General features: G+C 38.8%; 1 protein-coding gene across 2 annotated transcripts in view; it reads left to right on the top strand.

Moving 5' to 3' along the window:
- NUBPL (NUBP iron-sulfur cluster assembly factor, mitochondrial) overlaps window positions 1–17,975 on the top strand; it is a 291,711-nt gene that overhangs the window by 248,089 nt on the left and 25,647 nt on the right. For both annotated transcript variants that reach the window (XM_004376551.3, XM_023731482.1), the window contains exon 8: window positions 2,192–2,277. In XM_004376551.3, the coding sequence (XP_004376608.2) occupies window positions 2,192–2,277 (86 nt within the window). The remainder of the gene's footprint in view (window positions 1–2,191; window positions 2,278–17,975) is intronic.

Raw genomic sequence — 17,975 nt, 5'->3', positions numbered from 1 at the left:
TACTTCTTGGAGGAGGTGGCATTTCACATTTACTTAAATAGCATTGCTGAGGCAGTCAGGTTGAGCAGAGTGGTTTCAGAAGCTATTTATAGTTAATAGGGAATTCTAAATCATATAGTAATAGAGATAGATGAGATCTTGGAGACTGTCTCATCCATTCACTAATTTCACATCTAAGGAAACTGAGAACCAGAATGATTCTGAGTTAATTGTCTAAGGTTGGTCACACACCTAGATGGGGCCACAACTGGAATTAGATCACTGGATATGAAAAAACAGTGAAACAGATCAATAACAGAACATGAAGGTGGCAAATTATGGAAATATATGGGCATGTAGAGTATAATTTTTGCAGAGATGTGATTTCCAGGAGTCTTTAAAAGAGGATAAAGAGAACTATTGGGTAACTTATGGTTTCTTGGACAGAGTAAATCAAAGTAGAAGGATGTAGTGATCCATGCAACAGTTTGAAAAGTCAAATGAGTTGCCTGACGGCAAATATGAAAATGGCCTTCCATTAACTTCTAAGATAGTTTATTAATAAGAATAATAAAGATAGTAATGATGATATTATTAACAACAATAGCAGCTACCATTTATTGATTGTTTACTCTGTGTCTAGGCATCATGGCAAGCATCTTATGTACATTAGTTTGTTATTTCTAACCTATGACCTAAATATTCCTGTTATATTTTGTAGAGGAGGAAACTGAATCTAAGAGCTTAAGTCATTACCTTAGTCACATAGGAAGTCATATATGGAATCAAAAATTCCAGAGCTAGTGTTTCTCTAACTTGAGTAATGAATAGACCTTCTTTCTAAAGGAATAATAACCTCCTGCACCCACACCCTATATTAATTTATTTTTGTTATAAGATTACTTGATTAAGTGGGAACATAAATTCCTTGAGTTTATATAATTAAAAAAAATAGGCAAAACTTATAAAATCAGTAAAATTTAAATTAATGACATTTAATGTAAAAGATGTTTTTTGCTGAAACAAGAGTGTCAATTGCAAGATAAATTTATAACTAACTACTGTTGTACAGGTTTTTTTGAGTTTGGCGTGCCTATATTATCACTTGATAACTTGGTTCTCCCATCGCTTTTCTCTATTCTAACTTATTCAAAATATTCCTTCAGATAATACTCTGTGGTGTCATTTGACCTTCACTTGATGCAGTTGTTTTATTTATTGTTAACCCTAACTCTGTTTTCATTAGCTGTGGCAAAGTATTTCCACTTCGTATGAATTTGGTGGTTTTGGGCTTTGAAATGTCATGTCAATGTGTAGATAGTTATAGGTAATGATTATCTAGGTGGTGTAGAATATGTTTATGTTTTTATTATTATTTAGATTATCGTTTAAAAGAAACTGCAAATTTTAAGAAATTCACAGACTCTGAAATCATAATTAGGCCTCTGGAGTTTCCACTTAAAAAAATTGTACTGTACTTTCTCTCAAAACATTATTCTCTAGAACTTTCTGGTCTGTAGGGTAAGAATAGAGACCCAAGAAAGCCTCCATCTTCATCCAATCACTGCTGTTTTAGTTTAGCCTGCCACTAATTTACATGTGAATTTCTGCCACAGCCTCCAGTTTTACCCTCACCAAACTGTTCTCCACAGTGTGTTCCACACTAGTGAGTTTTCTGTAATACAAACTTTTAGGACTCAGCTTGGGAATCAGCTGTTTCTGGAACCTTTCCCCTATTGCTACTCCTTATCTCTTGCTTCCCTACTCCATCCATCACCTTCACCATCATCTCCCCGGGATTGAATTAGTTATCTTTCCTTCCTGTTCTTCCTTTATAACTCCATGATGCCCTATGCATATCTCTGTTTTAATGCTTAGTACATTTGCTGGTCTCCCCAAGTAGACTATTAACTTCTTGAAAGTAAGGCCTGCCTTGTGCATCTAAGTAGCACATTGTCTGAATGGGAAGAAAATTCTGATGATATAGCTATGATTCTAAATCACTGGACAGTCGGTTGTGGTTCTAGAAGCGAAGAGTTGAAGGTAGGCAAGGGCAAAGTAGACCTTAACTTCCTTACTCATTTATGTAAAATTTATACAAATTACCTAAATACATAATGTAATAGGCCCTTTAAGCAACATAAAATGAAGTAATCTTTCCATAAACAATTAAAATATATCATTATTAGTGTTTTGTTTATCTTTTGGTTAGGTGCTGTGATTGTCTCCACGCCCCAGGACATTGCACTGATGGATGCACACAAGGGTGCCGAGATGTTCCGAAAAGTCCACGTGCCTGTAAGCATTTGCAGCTTCACTGTTGTAAAAATATGAAACTCCTTTAAGTGAAGAAGTTAATTGTTGAAAAAATTCAAATTTCAATTTAGTTTTGTGCAGAAATCTGTATGAAAATGTAATCAAAATCCTACTTCATCTTTATGGTTACTTTAAAACACACATATTAGTACACACATGTATACATACTGTATTAATCCAAAAGAATTTTAAAACATCTTTCAAGTATGAATTTTCTGAAGAAGTACTATTTCTCACAAATATTTGCATCTATCACTGAAAAAACAACAAAAAAAAGAGTGTTTTAGGAAGTGATTCAGAGAGATAGATGTGAGTAGATCACCAGTGGTGAAACAGGTGAAAAAGATAACTTTTTTTCTTCTGTCTCCTACAGTTTAACTCATGTATAGCCCCCTTCTTCTAAAGAGTAAGGATTTTTCTACAATATGGGAAAGTAGAACAAGTTAAAAATAAATAATGAAAATAAGACGAACAATTAAAACCACTTCAGGAGTGAAGTCAGTAAGGAAAATGTATGCCATTGAGAGACTTAAATTGTTAGAGGTAGGCCGTGAATTTTTTAGCAGCCAAGAGGAAGGAAGCATAGTACCATATGTGTACCAAACTGTCCATTTCCCCAAAAAAGAGCTGGATGCTGAGAAGAAGCAGAGCTGAGCCCAGAGAGGCATATCTCCCCTAGGTTCTCAGAGGAAACTGTATGCAGTGAACACAACCTCATTACCTTCTTTAAAGTAAATAGTGGGTTCTTCCTTCTAACGTGCCTCAGCAACAGCAGTTGGAATTGTGCCAATATACAATTTAGAACAAGCATTTCAGTACAAGGCCAATGTGATACATCCATCTATGTGGTTCTCTAGTGGTATTGGTCTATTCAGGGATAGATTTTAAAGTTTATAGAGAGAGCTTTTTGAACTTCCGTCCATGGACAGCGGTCTCACAGTTCACCCCCAAAATTGTATGTTCAAGTTTGTTTCAGTGTAGAGAGGATTCATAACTTTCATCGGATTCTTCAGTGAGATCATGACACAGGATAAGATCCAATGATGTATTAGAATGAGTAGATTTGTGAAAAGTATAATATACTAAGTACAGTAGTATAGGGGTTGAGATGATTGTCCTCAACATGTACCCTCAGTGCAGCTCTTCTCCCTTGCCATTTAGTGCAGAGCTGTGTGCATTGACTAGCTGTGGTGCTCTGGATTGAACAGACATCCTTTTGTGAAAATTGAGGAGCTTGATAAGGAAGATGCCTGTGTATTTACCTTTCAGGTGGTCTGAGGGTATTCTCACTAGCAGGATCAAAATTGTGTTCAGAAAGTATTTCATTTATTCACAGCTTTTCCGTGTGGATAAACGAATGATCAAAAACCCCGTGGCATTCTGTGTTGTGAATTTTAGCTCAGGGAATTTTTGAAACAATGATAATCAATGCCGCCCTCAGACCGAAAACTGAGTCAATACAGCACCTATAGCACTTCTAGCTTTGAACTTCCTATTATGCCCTCTAAGATAAACTAGATATAAATGATGTATGCCCAGATAACTAAATATGGTTACTTATTTATTATATGAGATTTTAAAATATAAATCAGCAAAAAGTTGGAAGAGGGTTATTTACCAGAAATTATGACATTGAGTTAACAACAAGTAATCCATAATCCTCCTTTCTGGCAGCAATTAGATAACAGGGCCAATGGTCTGTTAAGGTCACTTCAAGGTCAAGATAACAGCCATTGCATCTGCACGTAAGTGAGTGCTTCACTTCACATTCTGTAAGGTGGGGGTTGAGGCATGTGTATCAAAAGCATCATAAAATCCTTAAGGGCAAAGTTTTTAAAAGAGCAGGAGCCAGAGCTGTTCCTTGGTTTTTTTTCCCCCCTCTTTAAATTATCATTTTGTATGTAAGAGTCCATTTCAGCAGATGCTGTCACTTGAAGTGACCATGGCTACAGAGCAGGTCCTAAATGGGCTTTGCCACATAGGGGTCTAATGACTTTAGTTGTCAAATTTGGCATATATACCTTTCAGTCCTTATGCTATTTTGAATTATCTGTAGCATTTGACACTTAAAAAACCTGTTACTGTCAAGTTGATTCTGATTCATAGTGACCCTATAGGACAGAATAGATCTGCCTCATAGGGTTTCCAAGGCTGTAATCTTTATGGAAGTGAACTGTCACGTCTTTCTCTCGCGGAGCTGCTGGTAGGTTCAAACAGCTGACCTTTTGGTTAGCAGCTGAGCAGTTAACCACTGCACCAGCAGGGCTCCTCATTTGATACTTAAAAGAAAACTCTTTGCCACTGAGTTTCCAAGGAGTGGCTGGTGGATACAAACTGCCAACCTTTTGGTTATCAGCCAAACACTTAACCACTGCGCCACCAGGGCTCCACTTGATGCTTACTGCCCTATAAATAAAGAGGCAAACAATCTTTTACTGATCCTCACAGGTTTTTCTCTAGATTGTAAAGACAAGGGCGGAGTAGACATTCCTAATGGAACATAATTATTCCAGGACTAAAGCTTGCTTACGGACAGTGCCTAGAACTGTGTCTGGAACATTGTGGGTGGTCAATAAATATTTGTTGAACATTGGTTCTGTAAAATACTAGACTGAGAAATTCAGATTCGAACTGATCGGTCAGAAACAGCATATGGGTTAGATGAAATATCTGGTAAGCTGCAGTCTATACAACTGAAGAGTAGAGAGTTGGCCTTTTCAAAAATGACTATAAAAATTGTTAATTTGGGGACAGAGTAGCAGGGGAAGGGGTCTGGGGACCATGCTTTCAGGGGACATCTAGCTCAATTAGCATAACAAAGTTTATTAAGAAAATGTTCTGCATCCTACTTTGGTGAGTGGCATTTGGGGTCTTAAAAGCTAGCAAGTGGCCATCTAAGATGCAGCGATTGGTCCCAACCACCTGGAGTAAAGGAGAATGAAGAACTCCAAAGACACAAGGAAAGTATTAGCCCAGGAGACAGAAAGGACCACATAGACCAGAGACTTCATCAGCCTGAGACCAGAAGAACTGGATGGTGCCCGGCTACCACCAGTGACCACCCTGACAGGGAACACAACAGAGAGTCCCTGATGGAGCCGGAGAAGGGTGGGATGCAGGACTCAAATTCTAGTAAAAAGACCAGACTTAATGGTCTGACTGAGACTGGAGGAATCCCAGAAAGAATGGCCCCAGGACTCTCTGTCAGCCCAGAACTAAGACAATTTCCAAAGCCAACTCTTCAGACAAAGATTGGACTGGACTATGGGACATAAAATGATACTTGTGAAGAGTGTGCTTCTTAGCTCAAGTAAATACATGAGACTAAATGGGCAGCTTCTGTCCGGAGGTGAAATGAGAAGTCAGAGAGGGTTAGGAGCTTATTGAATGGACATGGGAAATCAGGGGTGGAAAGGAGGAGTGTGCTGTCACAGTATAGGGAGAGCAATTAGGGTCACATAACAATGTATGAATTTTTGTATGAGAAACTAACTTGAATTGTAAACTTTCACTTAAACTACAACAATTTAAAAAAAAGCCTGCCAATGGCCATCTGAGATACATTTACTGGTTCCATCCCAGCTGGAGCAAAGGAGAATGAAGAAGACCAAAGACACAGGGTAAGATTGGTCCAAAGGACTAATGGGCCACAACTACCACAACCTCCACCAGATTGACCCCAGAACAACTAGATGATGCCCGATTACCACCACTGAGTATTCTAACAGGGATTACAATAGAGAGTCCTGGACAGAGCGGGAGAAAAATGTAGAACAAAATTCAAATTCACACACACAAAAAAAGACCAGACTTACTGGGTTGACAGAGATTGGAGAAACCCTGAGAGTATTGCCCCCGGACACCCTTTTAACTCAGTACTAAAGTCACTCCTGAGGTTCACCCTTCTGCCAAAGATCAGACAGGGCTATAGGGCCAACAGTTACACACGTGAGGGACATGCTTCATAGTTCAATCATGTATATGAGACTAATGGGTACACGAGCAGAAAAGACAAGAATGTAGAAAGGAACAGGAAAATTGGATGAATGGAAACAGGGAATCTGGGGTGGAAAAGGGGAGAGTGTTGTCACATCGCAGGGTTGGCAGTCAATGTCACAAAACAATTTTTGTATTGTTTAATGAGAAACTAAATTGCTATGTAAACTTTCACTTAAATCATAATTTTAAAAAAAGCTTATTTTAATTGGTAAAGTATGTCTGCTTTGAAAAAAAATTGTTAATTTTCCAACACTAGGGGCCCTAATACGTAGCATAAATAGAACACAAGCCATAACTAAAAATGCACAAATACCAGAAGATTAACTAGGTAACTGGGAGCTCCTAAAAGTTAAACACTTATGCTTATCAAAAGACTTCACCAAAAGAGTAAAAAGAAAACTTACAGACTGGGAAAAAATTTTTGGCTATGACCTATCTGACAAGAGTCTGATCTCTAAAATCTACAGAATACTTCAACACCTCAACAACAAAAAGACAAATAATCCAATTAAAAAATGGGCAAAGAATATGAACAGACACTTCATCAAAGAAGACATTCAGGTAGCTAACAGACTCATGAGGAAATGCTTGCAATCATTAGCCATTAGAGAAGTGCAAATCAAAACTAAAATGAGATACTGTCTCACTCCAGTGTTTCTGGCACCAGTCAAAAAAACAGAAAATAACAAATATTGGGGAGGTTGCAGGGAGATTGTAACTCTTATGCACTGCTGATGGGAGTGTAAAATGGTACAAGCACTATGGAAAACAATATGGCGCTTCCTTGAAAAGCTAGAAATAGAAATACCATATGATCCAGCAATCCCACTCCTAGTAACATATCCTAGAGAAATAAGAGCTGTCATATGAATAGGCATCTGCACACCTATGTTTATTGCAGTATTATTCAAAACAGCAAAAAGGTGGAAACAACCTAAGTGCCCATTAACAGATGAATGGATAAACAAATTATGGTAACATACACAATGGAATACTCCACAACGATAAAGAACAATGATGAATCTGCAAAAATCTCACAACACTGATGAATCTGGAGGGCATTATGCTAAGTGAAATAAGTCAATCAGAAAAGGACAAATATTGTGTGAGGCCACTATTATAAAAATCTAAGAAAAGGTTTACAGACAAAAAAACAAAAGTTAGGTGGTTACAAGGGAAGGGGGCACTGGAGAGGGCAAATCACTAATTAGATAGCAGACAAAGTGTTCACTTTGGTAAAGAGAAAAACAACACACAATATAGGGGAAGTCAGCACAACCTGACCAAGGCAAAGTCATAGAAACTTTCTAGACACATCCCAACACCATTAGGGACTGAGTTACTGGGGCTGAGGGTGGGGGACCATGGTCTCTCTGGACATCTTGTTCAATTGGCATAAAACATAGTTCATAAAGACAATGTTCTACATCCTGCTTTGGTGAACAGCATCTGGGGTCTTAAAAGCTTACGAGTGGCCATCTGAGATACATCTATTGGTCCCATCCCATCTAGAGCAAACGAGAACGAAGAAAACCAAAGACACAAGGAAAACATTAGTCCAAAGGACTAATGGACCACATGAACCACAGCCTTCACCAGCCTGAGCCCAGAAGAACTAGATTGTGCCCAGCTACCACCACTGATGGCTCTGACAGGGATCACTATAGAAGGTTCTGGACAGAGCAGGAGAAAAATATAGAACAAAATTCAGATTCACAAAAAAAGTCCAGACTTACTGGTCTGACAGAGACTGGAGGAACCCCCAAGACTATGGCCCCCGGATGCCCTGCTAACTCAGAACTGAAGCCACTCCCAAAATCCGCCTTTCAGCCAAAGATTAGACAGGCCTATAAAGCAAACAATAATACATGTGAAGAATGTGCTTCTTAGTTCAATCAAGTATACGAGACCAAATGGGCAACAACTGCCCAAAAGCAAAGACAATAAGGCAGGAAGGGACCAGAAAACTGGACAAACGGACTTGGGGAACCTAGGGCAGAAAGGGAAAGGGGGGAGAGTGCTGACACATTTCGGGGATTACAACCAATGTCACAAAACAATTTGTGTATAAATTTTTGAACGAGAAACTAAGTTGCACTGTAAACTTTCACCTAAAGCACAGTAAAATTTTAAAAATTGTTGTTTTCATAAAAACAGTTATAGTTGTATCGTGATCTATTAGCAAATAGACCGTATTCAGGGTGCTGATGGAGAGGGCCATATTAACTTCTGGAACATAAAAAGATGAGTATATTAGCAAGGATCTTTTTTTTGACTCTTGACCAGAAAGTGTATTGAGGGAAGCTTGGAAATTCAGCAGTTATCTTTAATGATTAAGCAAAGCAATGGCTCCTGATCTGGGCTTCATTGACAAGCTGCTTCATGAGATCAGGGAGTAGGAAATCTGTGAATCCTCTAATATTGAATACAAAATCTTGTGGCTATGTGAGTGTTGTTAGGTGTCATCGAGATGGCTCCAACTCATCATGACCTTGTATATAACAGAATGAAACATTGCATCATCTGGCGCCTTCCTCATAATCATTGCTGTGTTTGAGCCCGTTATTGAATGTTTGTTTGGTAAACATACATAACATATATGAGTTGTTGTTGCTGTTAGTTGCCATGAAGTTGATTCCGACTCATGGCAGCCCCATGTGTGCAGAGTAGAACTGCTCCATAGGGTTTTCAAGGCTGTGTCCTTTTGGAAGCAGATCGCCAGGCCAGTCTTCTGAGGTGCCTCTTGGTGGGTTCAAACCACCAACCTTTTGGCTAGTAGTCGCTAACTGTTTGCGCCAATTAGGAACTCCATTGTTTGAGCCCATTGTTGCAGTCACTATGTCAGTGCATCTCATTGAGGGTCTCCCTCTTTTTCGCTGACCCTGTACTTTACCAAGCTTAATGTCTTTCTCCAGCGATTGGTCCTTCCTGATGACATGTCCAAAGTAAGCCAGACAAAGTCATTTTTGCTTCTAAGGAGCATTCTCGCTGTACTCCTCCAAGACAGATTTGTTCATTCTTCTGAAAGTCCATATTCTTTGCCAACACCACAATTCAAATGTGTCAGTTTTTGTTTGGTCTTCCTTTTTCATTGTCCAACTTTCACATGCATAGGAGGCGATTGAAAATATCATGGTTTATTTCAGGCACACCTTAGTCATCAAAGTGACATGTTTGCTTTTTAACACTTTAAAGAGGTCTTTTGCAGCATATTTTCCCAATGCAATACATTGATTGATTTCTTGACTGCTGCATTCATGGACATTGATTATTGATCCAAGAAGAATGAAATTCTTTACCACTTCAGTTTCTTCACCATTTATCATGATGTTATTTATTGATCCAGTTGTAAGGATTTTTGTTTACACACATAGGTATGTTTTTTCTGAGGGGAGAGGACCCGTTACCATCTCTAAGATTCTCAGAAAAATCTATAAGCAAGAAAACGTTAAGAGTTACAAGTATTTATAGGTGATAAAAAAAGAGGAGTGAGAACTGATTCCAGGAACATATGAGGAAAGGAAAAGAAACTGAGAGTGAGCAGGCCAAGAAATAGAATGACAGCCAAGGGAGAATGATGTTTGACAAGAAAAAAGAAGTGGCTACAGAAGTTGAAGACAATAGGAGAGTAAGGAAGTATTTGAAGGTGAAAGGTTCTTCACAGTGTGTGGGAGAAGAGAATGAGAGAGGCGATCCAAATTTCAGGTTATCCTTGGGCAGGAAGGAGGGCTTCTCATTCCTCCAAGACTGGGAGTAAGAATGGACACATTCTTGGTCAGCAGGGGTGGTGGGCTTTGGGGAGGTGGATGTGAAATTAAGAGATTTCCTACTGAATGACCTATATTTTCCGTAAAGTAGGAGACAAGGCTCCTGAGCATGTGGGAGGGACTGGTTGAATAGAAAACTTTAGAGTTATGAAGATTTAAAATAGTTATCAGGAAAGAAAAGATTGCTGACTAGGAACAGCTGAAGGGAATGCCAGGGAGCTCTGTGGTTCTTCCAGCTGAGGTTTGAGAAAGACCATGAGTTTGTTATGGCACCAATCTGCATGTCTCTGTGATTTTCTTCATCGTTCTCAGCAGTCTGGATGTAGCAGTGGGGAAAAAGGATGGTCACTCAGTCTATACTGGGCTATTGTTAGGTAGGTGCCACTGAAAGGATATTAGGACTAGTACAGGGATTAGCAAGGGAGTGAAAGAGCTGTTTGTGATCAGAAAGTTAATGTTGGAGCAATTCTGAGTCATGATAAGATCCAAGAAGTGATCCTGGGTGTGTGAGGCTAAAGTAGAGTGGAAATGAAAGTCATTGTACTGCATAATCCTTCTACTTGGAATTAATGGTTCCTTCCCCTGGCTTTTCTTTTTTTTTTTTTTTTGACATTTTCCAGTGCCTTTATTATAGTACTCTTTTTCTTCACCCTTATGTTTTAATTATTACATGCCTATCTTGTCCCCTAAATTATAAAAATTTTAAAATGAGGTAGACTATCTTAATCATCTCTTTAACGTAAAGAGCAAGATAGGTGCAGTAATGTTTAAGAGTAAATGAATGAGAACTTTCCAACACTGAGCTCTGTAAGCAGTTGGACAACCATGGTGCAGCAACATTGTGAAGGGGATCTTTGCTATGAGAGGGATGTAGATTTGATGACCTCTCATATCCCACTGGCTCTTAGGAGCCTGGGATTCTAAGTAATAGTAAAGCATTTGAAATTAGAAAGTTTTCCATAAATGCAAAGGAGAAATGTTATACTTTATTTAATACCACTTAATTCCATTTTTCCCCTGGTTTTTAGTCTTGCTGTCTGCTTTTTCCTCTTTTGAAGTACACTAGTTACCATGGAAACAATGATGTCATTGGAATTCATTGGTATGGACAGAGTTTAGTAATGTCTACAAGAACATTTTAAAGTTAAATTGAATGATTTTTTAAAACTCAAGAAAGGAGGAGAAGATATGAACTATCAAATCTTCTGTTCTCTGGCTGAAATGATACCAACTCTGCCAAATCCTTGATTATCTGTACATAGATTTTTTTTTTTTTAAATAATAAAATATTTTCAGTATTACACACTTTTAATGATGAGTACTTTATGTGTGATGTCATTCTCATGCATTTTTGTTGCCTTCTTATGCAAGGGAGGTCCAGGCACCTTGATCTGGAGCTTTTCTGTTACCATTTGAATTTTGGAGCCACAGGGACTGTCACTATCTAGCCCTTTCTTCTTAGGTAATCTCCTTCCCAGCTACTGAAAAGTATATTAAAGTATATTTCCTTTCTTATCCTTCTGCACATAAAGTATCATTTAGTTCATTTTAATTCAATAATGGTTATTAATTTATTTATTCCAAAAATACGAATTTACTGATATCGAATGCCTTCTCTAAGCAAAGGACAGTGATGAGCTTCCACTGGTGATTAAAAAACAAGGATAGTGGAGCCTCTTTCTTAAAGTACCTTGTCATCCTATAGACTGACTCCATTATGGTGCAGGAGCCCTAAATTCCAAGAAGCATGAGGACACTTTCTCCTGTGGGATATCAAGGAGAATTTCATGGAAAAGCCATGATTTTTTCATGTCTCTGTACCTTTGCATATACTGGTCCCTTGCCTGATAAACCATTTGTCTTGGGAAACTCATATTCATTTTTCACATTCCTGCTCAGACATTACTTCCTCTAGAAAAGTTTTCCCAACCTGTCAGGAAAAGTTAATAGTCTTTTCTCTGAACTACTTACACAAACATCTAGTTCAGCTCTTATCTCACTACAAGTTTACCTGTTAGTCTCCACAAAAGAATGTAAGTTCCTAGAGGGCAAGGAAACATATCTTAAACATCCATAAATACTCAGTTACCTGGCACATAGCAGGCATATAATAAATCCTTATTAAACTGGCATTTGACCTGGGATCCATATAATTCCATCCACAATCTGCAGTCTCCTTTAACCCCAGCTCAAAGGCTACTCTGCCTTGCCTTCTGTCTTAATCATCTAGTGCTGCTATAACAGAAATACCACAAGTGGATGGCTTCAACAAACAGAAGTTTATTCTCTCACAGTCTAGTACTCTAGAAGTCCAAATTCAGGGCGTCAGCTCCAGGGGAAGGCTTTCTCTCTCTGTCAGCTTTGGAGGAAAGTCCTTGTCATCAGTCTTCTCCTGGACTAGGAGCTTCTCTGCCCAGGAACCCCAGGACCAAAGGACGCACTCTGCTCCCGGCACTGCTTTCTTGGTGATTTGAGGTCCCCTTGTCTCTCTGCTAGCTTCTCTCTTTTATATCTCAAAAGAGATTGGCTCAAGACACAATCCCATCTTGTAGATTGAGTCCTGCCTCATTAACATAACTGCCACCTATCCCACCTCATTAACATCATAGAGGTAGGATTTACAACACATAGGAAAATCACGTCAGATGACAAAATGGTGGACAATCACACAGTACTGGGAATCATGGCCTAGCCAAATAGATACACGTATTTTTGGGGGGACACAATTCAATCCATGACACCTTCTGTCTACCACAGCCAAACTGTTGCTCTGCGTCTTTGAAGTTTCTACACTTTGTTTCTCTCCTCAGAGTTCTGGACCATGCTGTTTTCCCACCTCACTTTTACCTTCACTTTTTACCTGGTAACTCCCTTTACGTGACTCTGGGAGACTTGCCCTAACCCTTTTAACTAAGTGAACTTTTCCTGTTGTGTGATCCAGTAGCACTCCCTTTTCCCTTTTGTAACTGGTTTTTCACGTTTGTCAATACTTGACATTTATAGTATCATACTGTAAGCTCTGTGACTGTGAGTGCAGGAACACGTGCATCTCTCTGTGTCTAGAACATATGGCTGCCCACTAACTATATACTGAATAAGTGAATGGAGTAGGATTTTCATAGGCACATCTGGAGGAGGAACAGAATTCATTCTGAAAAGAATCAGGAAAGCACAAATTGTTTTCAGAGTTGTTCAGTTTGACTATAGTTGAGATAATATGTTTGAGTGTGTCTATGCTAGGGCCAGGTTTGGTCGAGCCTTAAATGCTAGGCTAAGGAATTTGGATTTTGTTCTTAAGATTGTAAGATGAGTCCATAACAAATGCTGAGTAGAGAATAGACAGAATGGAGCTTTAAGAAGACTTAATCTGATAGAGATGAATAGAAAGGATGGGAGCCAGGGAAGTGTGGAAACAGGAGGCATTTGCAATAGTCAAGATTACTCAAACTGCAGGTTGTGATCCACCAGTATAGTGAGAGATGTAACCAAACATTTTTAAAATATTATCAGAGTAAATTCTTCTCAGAAAGGAAAAATGTTATTTCATAAAGATCTGATCTCAGTTATAAACACACATATATGTAGGTGTTTGTATTGGATCAATATGTAAAATATCTTATTGTAAGACAGTCAGAAAGTTGGAACAGTGGTCTAGGTGATAGGCAGTGTCTTAGTTATCTAGTGTTGCTATAACAGAAGTACCACAAGTGGTTGGCTTTAACAAACAGAAATTTATTTTCTCACAGTTTAGGAGGCCAGAAGCTCAAATTCAGGGTCCCAGCTCTAGGGGAAGGTTTCTGTCTCTGTTGGCTCTGAGGGAAGGTCGTTGACTCTTTTGAGCTTCTGCTCCTGGGCGATCTTCACGTGGCTTCGCATCTCTCTTCCCCCATCTCTGTTTGCTTCTCTGTGCCTAATCTGCCCATTTTATATCTCAAAAGAGACTAACTGAAGACATGCCCTACACTAATACTGCCTCATTAACATAACAAAGAAAACTCATTCCCAAAAGGGTATTAAAAAAAACAAACAAACCAAACCCACTGGCATTGAGTTGATTCTGACTCATAGCGACCCGATAGGACAGAGTGGAACTGCCGCATAGGGTTTCCAAGGCTGTAAATTTTTACAGAAACATATTGCCACATCTTTCTCCCACAGAGCAGCTGGTGGGTTCAAACCACCAACCTTACAGTTAGCAGCTGAGCACTTAACCACTGCACCACCACAGGTTAGGATTTATAACACGTTTTTGGAGGACACAATTTAATCCATAACAAGCAGTAAGGATCTGATTTAGAATAATGGCAATGGAAATGGAAAGGGGAATGAATATAATTGACATTTTAAAGGTTAAGAATGGACAAGTTTAGTAACTGATTATGTAAGGTAGGGGGGTTAGGAAAGAGAGACAGAAATAAAAGGGGTTTCAAGAGTAATGCTGCAAGTATAAACCTACCAGAAGCTGTTTTTTATGCTCACAATGACAGCAAAGTAGATATAAGAGGTTAGGTTCTCAGTCACAAAGCCCTGCCCTTATTCTCTGTGAGGACTGTGTTTTAAGACTGTTGAGGAAACTGAGAGGAAACGATTTGGTGCTGGCCTTTTTAGAACTAATCTCATCACATGATGTAGGTGACCAAAACTTCTCCTCACAGAACCAGACTTGTAATTTCTTTGTAGCTTTTTATACACACATTTTTCTTAGCATTTAGAGAGCTTTATTCTACAAATATATAACCTCTTTTGTGGTTGGAAATTAGACTGTTTTCTAAAATTTATTAGATGATAGGGTACTGCTTACAGAAGCATTATTATATCATAGTGAAGAGCATGATCCAAAGAGTCTGAGTGCTGAAGTTCAAATCCCAGTTTTTTTTTTATATACTTTTTAACTGTATGACCTGGGCCTCAGTTTTCTCATTCATAATATAGGGATTATAATAGTATTTCCCTCAGATGGCTGAGGTGAGAAATAAATGAAATGGTGCTTGTAAAAGGCTTAGTATAGTGTTTGGCACAATCTAAACACTAAATTAATGTTAATAAAATGTCATATAATCAATGTTGCTTATTATAATTTCCTTTTAGAATGTTATCATGAATGTATTTGGCCTAGTAATCTGATTAATTCCTTTATTTGTTAAAGGCAGACTTTTTTTTTTAATAAGAAGTTTCAAATTTTTTTAGATAAATAGTATCTTTGGTATTTCCTTATTTCTTGAATATTTTAGTTGAGCCTAAACTGTTCTCTTCATATAGATTTATTAAGTTGCTAAACTTATTTAAAGCCTAAAATTCTGCATTATTTAAAATTTGCATTACTTTTTGTAGGATAATTGCTGTCACAGATAGACCTCAAAATATATAATGATCAAATACAATAGGAGTTTATTTCTTACTCATGTAGCAGTACTAGTAGATTAACAGATGAGTAGGGTGGCCTTCTTCTATGCAGTCACTTAGGCTGTTGGAGCTTCTGCCATTTTCATATGTGACTTCTAAGGTCATCCTTGGGGCCATCCTTATTTTAGCCAGCCAGAAGGGAAAGAGAGCGCAGAGACAGGAACATGGGAGGTTTTCGTAGATGTGGCACAAATACCTATACTCACATTCCACTAGCTAAAACTCAGTCACGTGACCACACATCACGTTCTTCAGGGAGCTTGAGAAATAAGGTTAGCTTTGTGCCAAGGGGAGTCCTTGGATAGTACAAATTGTTAACAAGCTTGTCTGCTAACCAAAAGTTCAGAGGTTCAAGTCCACCCAGAGGTACCATGGAAGAAAGGCCTGGCGATTGATCTACTTCTGAAAAATCAGCCATTGAAGACCCAATAGAGCACAGTTCTACTCTGACACACATGGGTCACTATGAGTTGGAATCAACTTGATGGCAGCTGGTGGTAGTGGTGGTGATGTGCCAAGGAAGATGAGAAGATGGATTTTGATGATCAACTAGCAGTCTATGCCACAGGTGACATGGAAACAAATATACAGATTAAAGCCTAATGCTGGTCACTGAAATTATTTATTTCCTTATAAATAATTCTGAAAACTCTATAACTTTAGCTTTGCAAATAGTTATTTATTTTAAAAAAGAGAGATTGAAATTTTACTTTCCCTCTGGTGTACTTTTTCTACTGGTTAAACCAAAAATCCCTCTATAGTCTGGAGCTTTTTTTGTACTTATTTGTAAGGGTTAATGATCATATCACCTTCTAAGAAAAATTAAGTGATTGTAAAACCTAAAGTATGTGTTTATTGTCCATGATTTTTTCCCATTATTCATAATTTCCATTTTCATTATCAAAGATCCTACAGGTTGCTAGGTGGAACCCCTTCTTAGTGATGAGGATCAGATTTGTGGTTTATTATTTTTATAACAAAGTAACCATTTATGGTAATAAGTTATTGTAAAAACAGTGTGGAGGTGGTATCTGACCTCCTCTAACTTCACAAGGGGGAAGGATAATCAAGATCAGCAGCCCAGGGCTAATTCCTATGAGGCAGAGATCAGACCAATTCTGACACTAACTATTCCTCCCATGGCACTCTCTACTTGTGTGCTGGGTTTGATAAGTCATTGCAGTGGCCACACAGAATCACAGACAAACTCATGGTTATGGGATTTATTAGGGAAGTAACAGGTTACAATTTAGGCTCAGGAGCACTCAGGATACAGTTCTTCATCAGGACAGCCTCTTCCCAGCCCTGCACACCTCTCTCTGGCCTCTTGGCCTCTGCTCTCCTCAGGCAAATGTTAAACAAAGCTGTCTTAGCCCCTGCCAATAAGTGCCCAAAGGCACCCCACTCCACCAGTAAGCCTTGGCCCAAAGGCATTCAGCTTTCTTGCTCCGTGGGCCGAGAAGCCTACTGTACCGTTTCCTGCAGGTCTCTTCTGCCAGTCTCACCTGTCAGTCTCTCCTGCTGCCATTTCTCTGCCACCGCTTTTTGCTGTCTTCAGTGTTACAGCTCTCTGTTTCCTGGGTCCAGGGGCTTTTCAGCATGGGGATCCCATGTCCAAAGGACATACCCTCTGCTCCTAGCTATTCGTCCTTGGTGGTGGTGGGATCCTGTCTTTCCCGCCTCTGGGATGGCTCACCTCAAGCCCAATCCCTTTGATGGGCCACAGTTACCCTATCTGCACAGTCCCACCCGATCACCTGGGTGGGAGTTACAAGACCATAGCAAGAAAAGCCACATAAAAGTGATCCATCGCACCACAGTTACCCGTTTTTTAGTATCTAGTTTGTCCTTTGAACCCTGAAAGCCCTATTTTATTTAATACCGCTAGCCTAAAAAAAAAAAAAAGAAAGAAAGAAAATAGGTAGTCTTTCATGAAAATGGAGGCAAGTGACACATTAATTTTCTCCTTTTCATCCTCAAGTATAGTTTTTCCTCTATGATCATCAAGAAATCTTACTTGATTGTCTGGGAAGTTTATTACTTTTGATGTATTTAAAGAGACTTTCATTTTTTACTTTGAAGGCCTTGTGAGGTACTATTTGAATTCTTTTTAGGAACACATACTAACTAGTTGGCATATGGCTTTCCTTTTCACAATTGGGAAATTTTTCAGTTTTTTTAAAAAATGACTTTTCTTTAGCAATAACCTTTATAAGACTGGGTAGTATTCTTCATCGTGGCCATAATTACATCTCAGAGACTGAAAGTATATGTTCAGTTGTGTCTTTCCCCGGGATCTCTCATTGTCTTGTTTTGCTTTATTTTCATTTCTTGAACCTATACAACAATCCTATGAGATAGATGCCACTATTTTCCCTACTATAGATGAGGAGACTGTGGTACAGAAGGTTAAATAACTTGCATAAGGTTACCCATCAGTTTAGGGGACATCTAGGCTCCTATCCCAAGCAATTTGCTTTCCAGAGTCCACACTCTTAACTGCTGTTTATG

Source organism: Trichechus manatus, unplaced genomic scaffold, assembly GCF_000243295.1.
Source record: "Trichechus manatus latirostris isolate Lorelei unplaced genomic scaffold, TriManLat1.0 scaffold00043, whole genome shotgun sequence".
Taxonomy (NCBI): Eukaryota; Metazoa; Chordata; class Mammalia; order Sirenia; family Trichechidae; genus Trichechus; species Trichechus manatus.
Note: the sequence above shows the minus strand (reverse complement) of the source record. Positions and strands in the feature narration are given on the sequence as shown.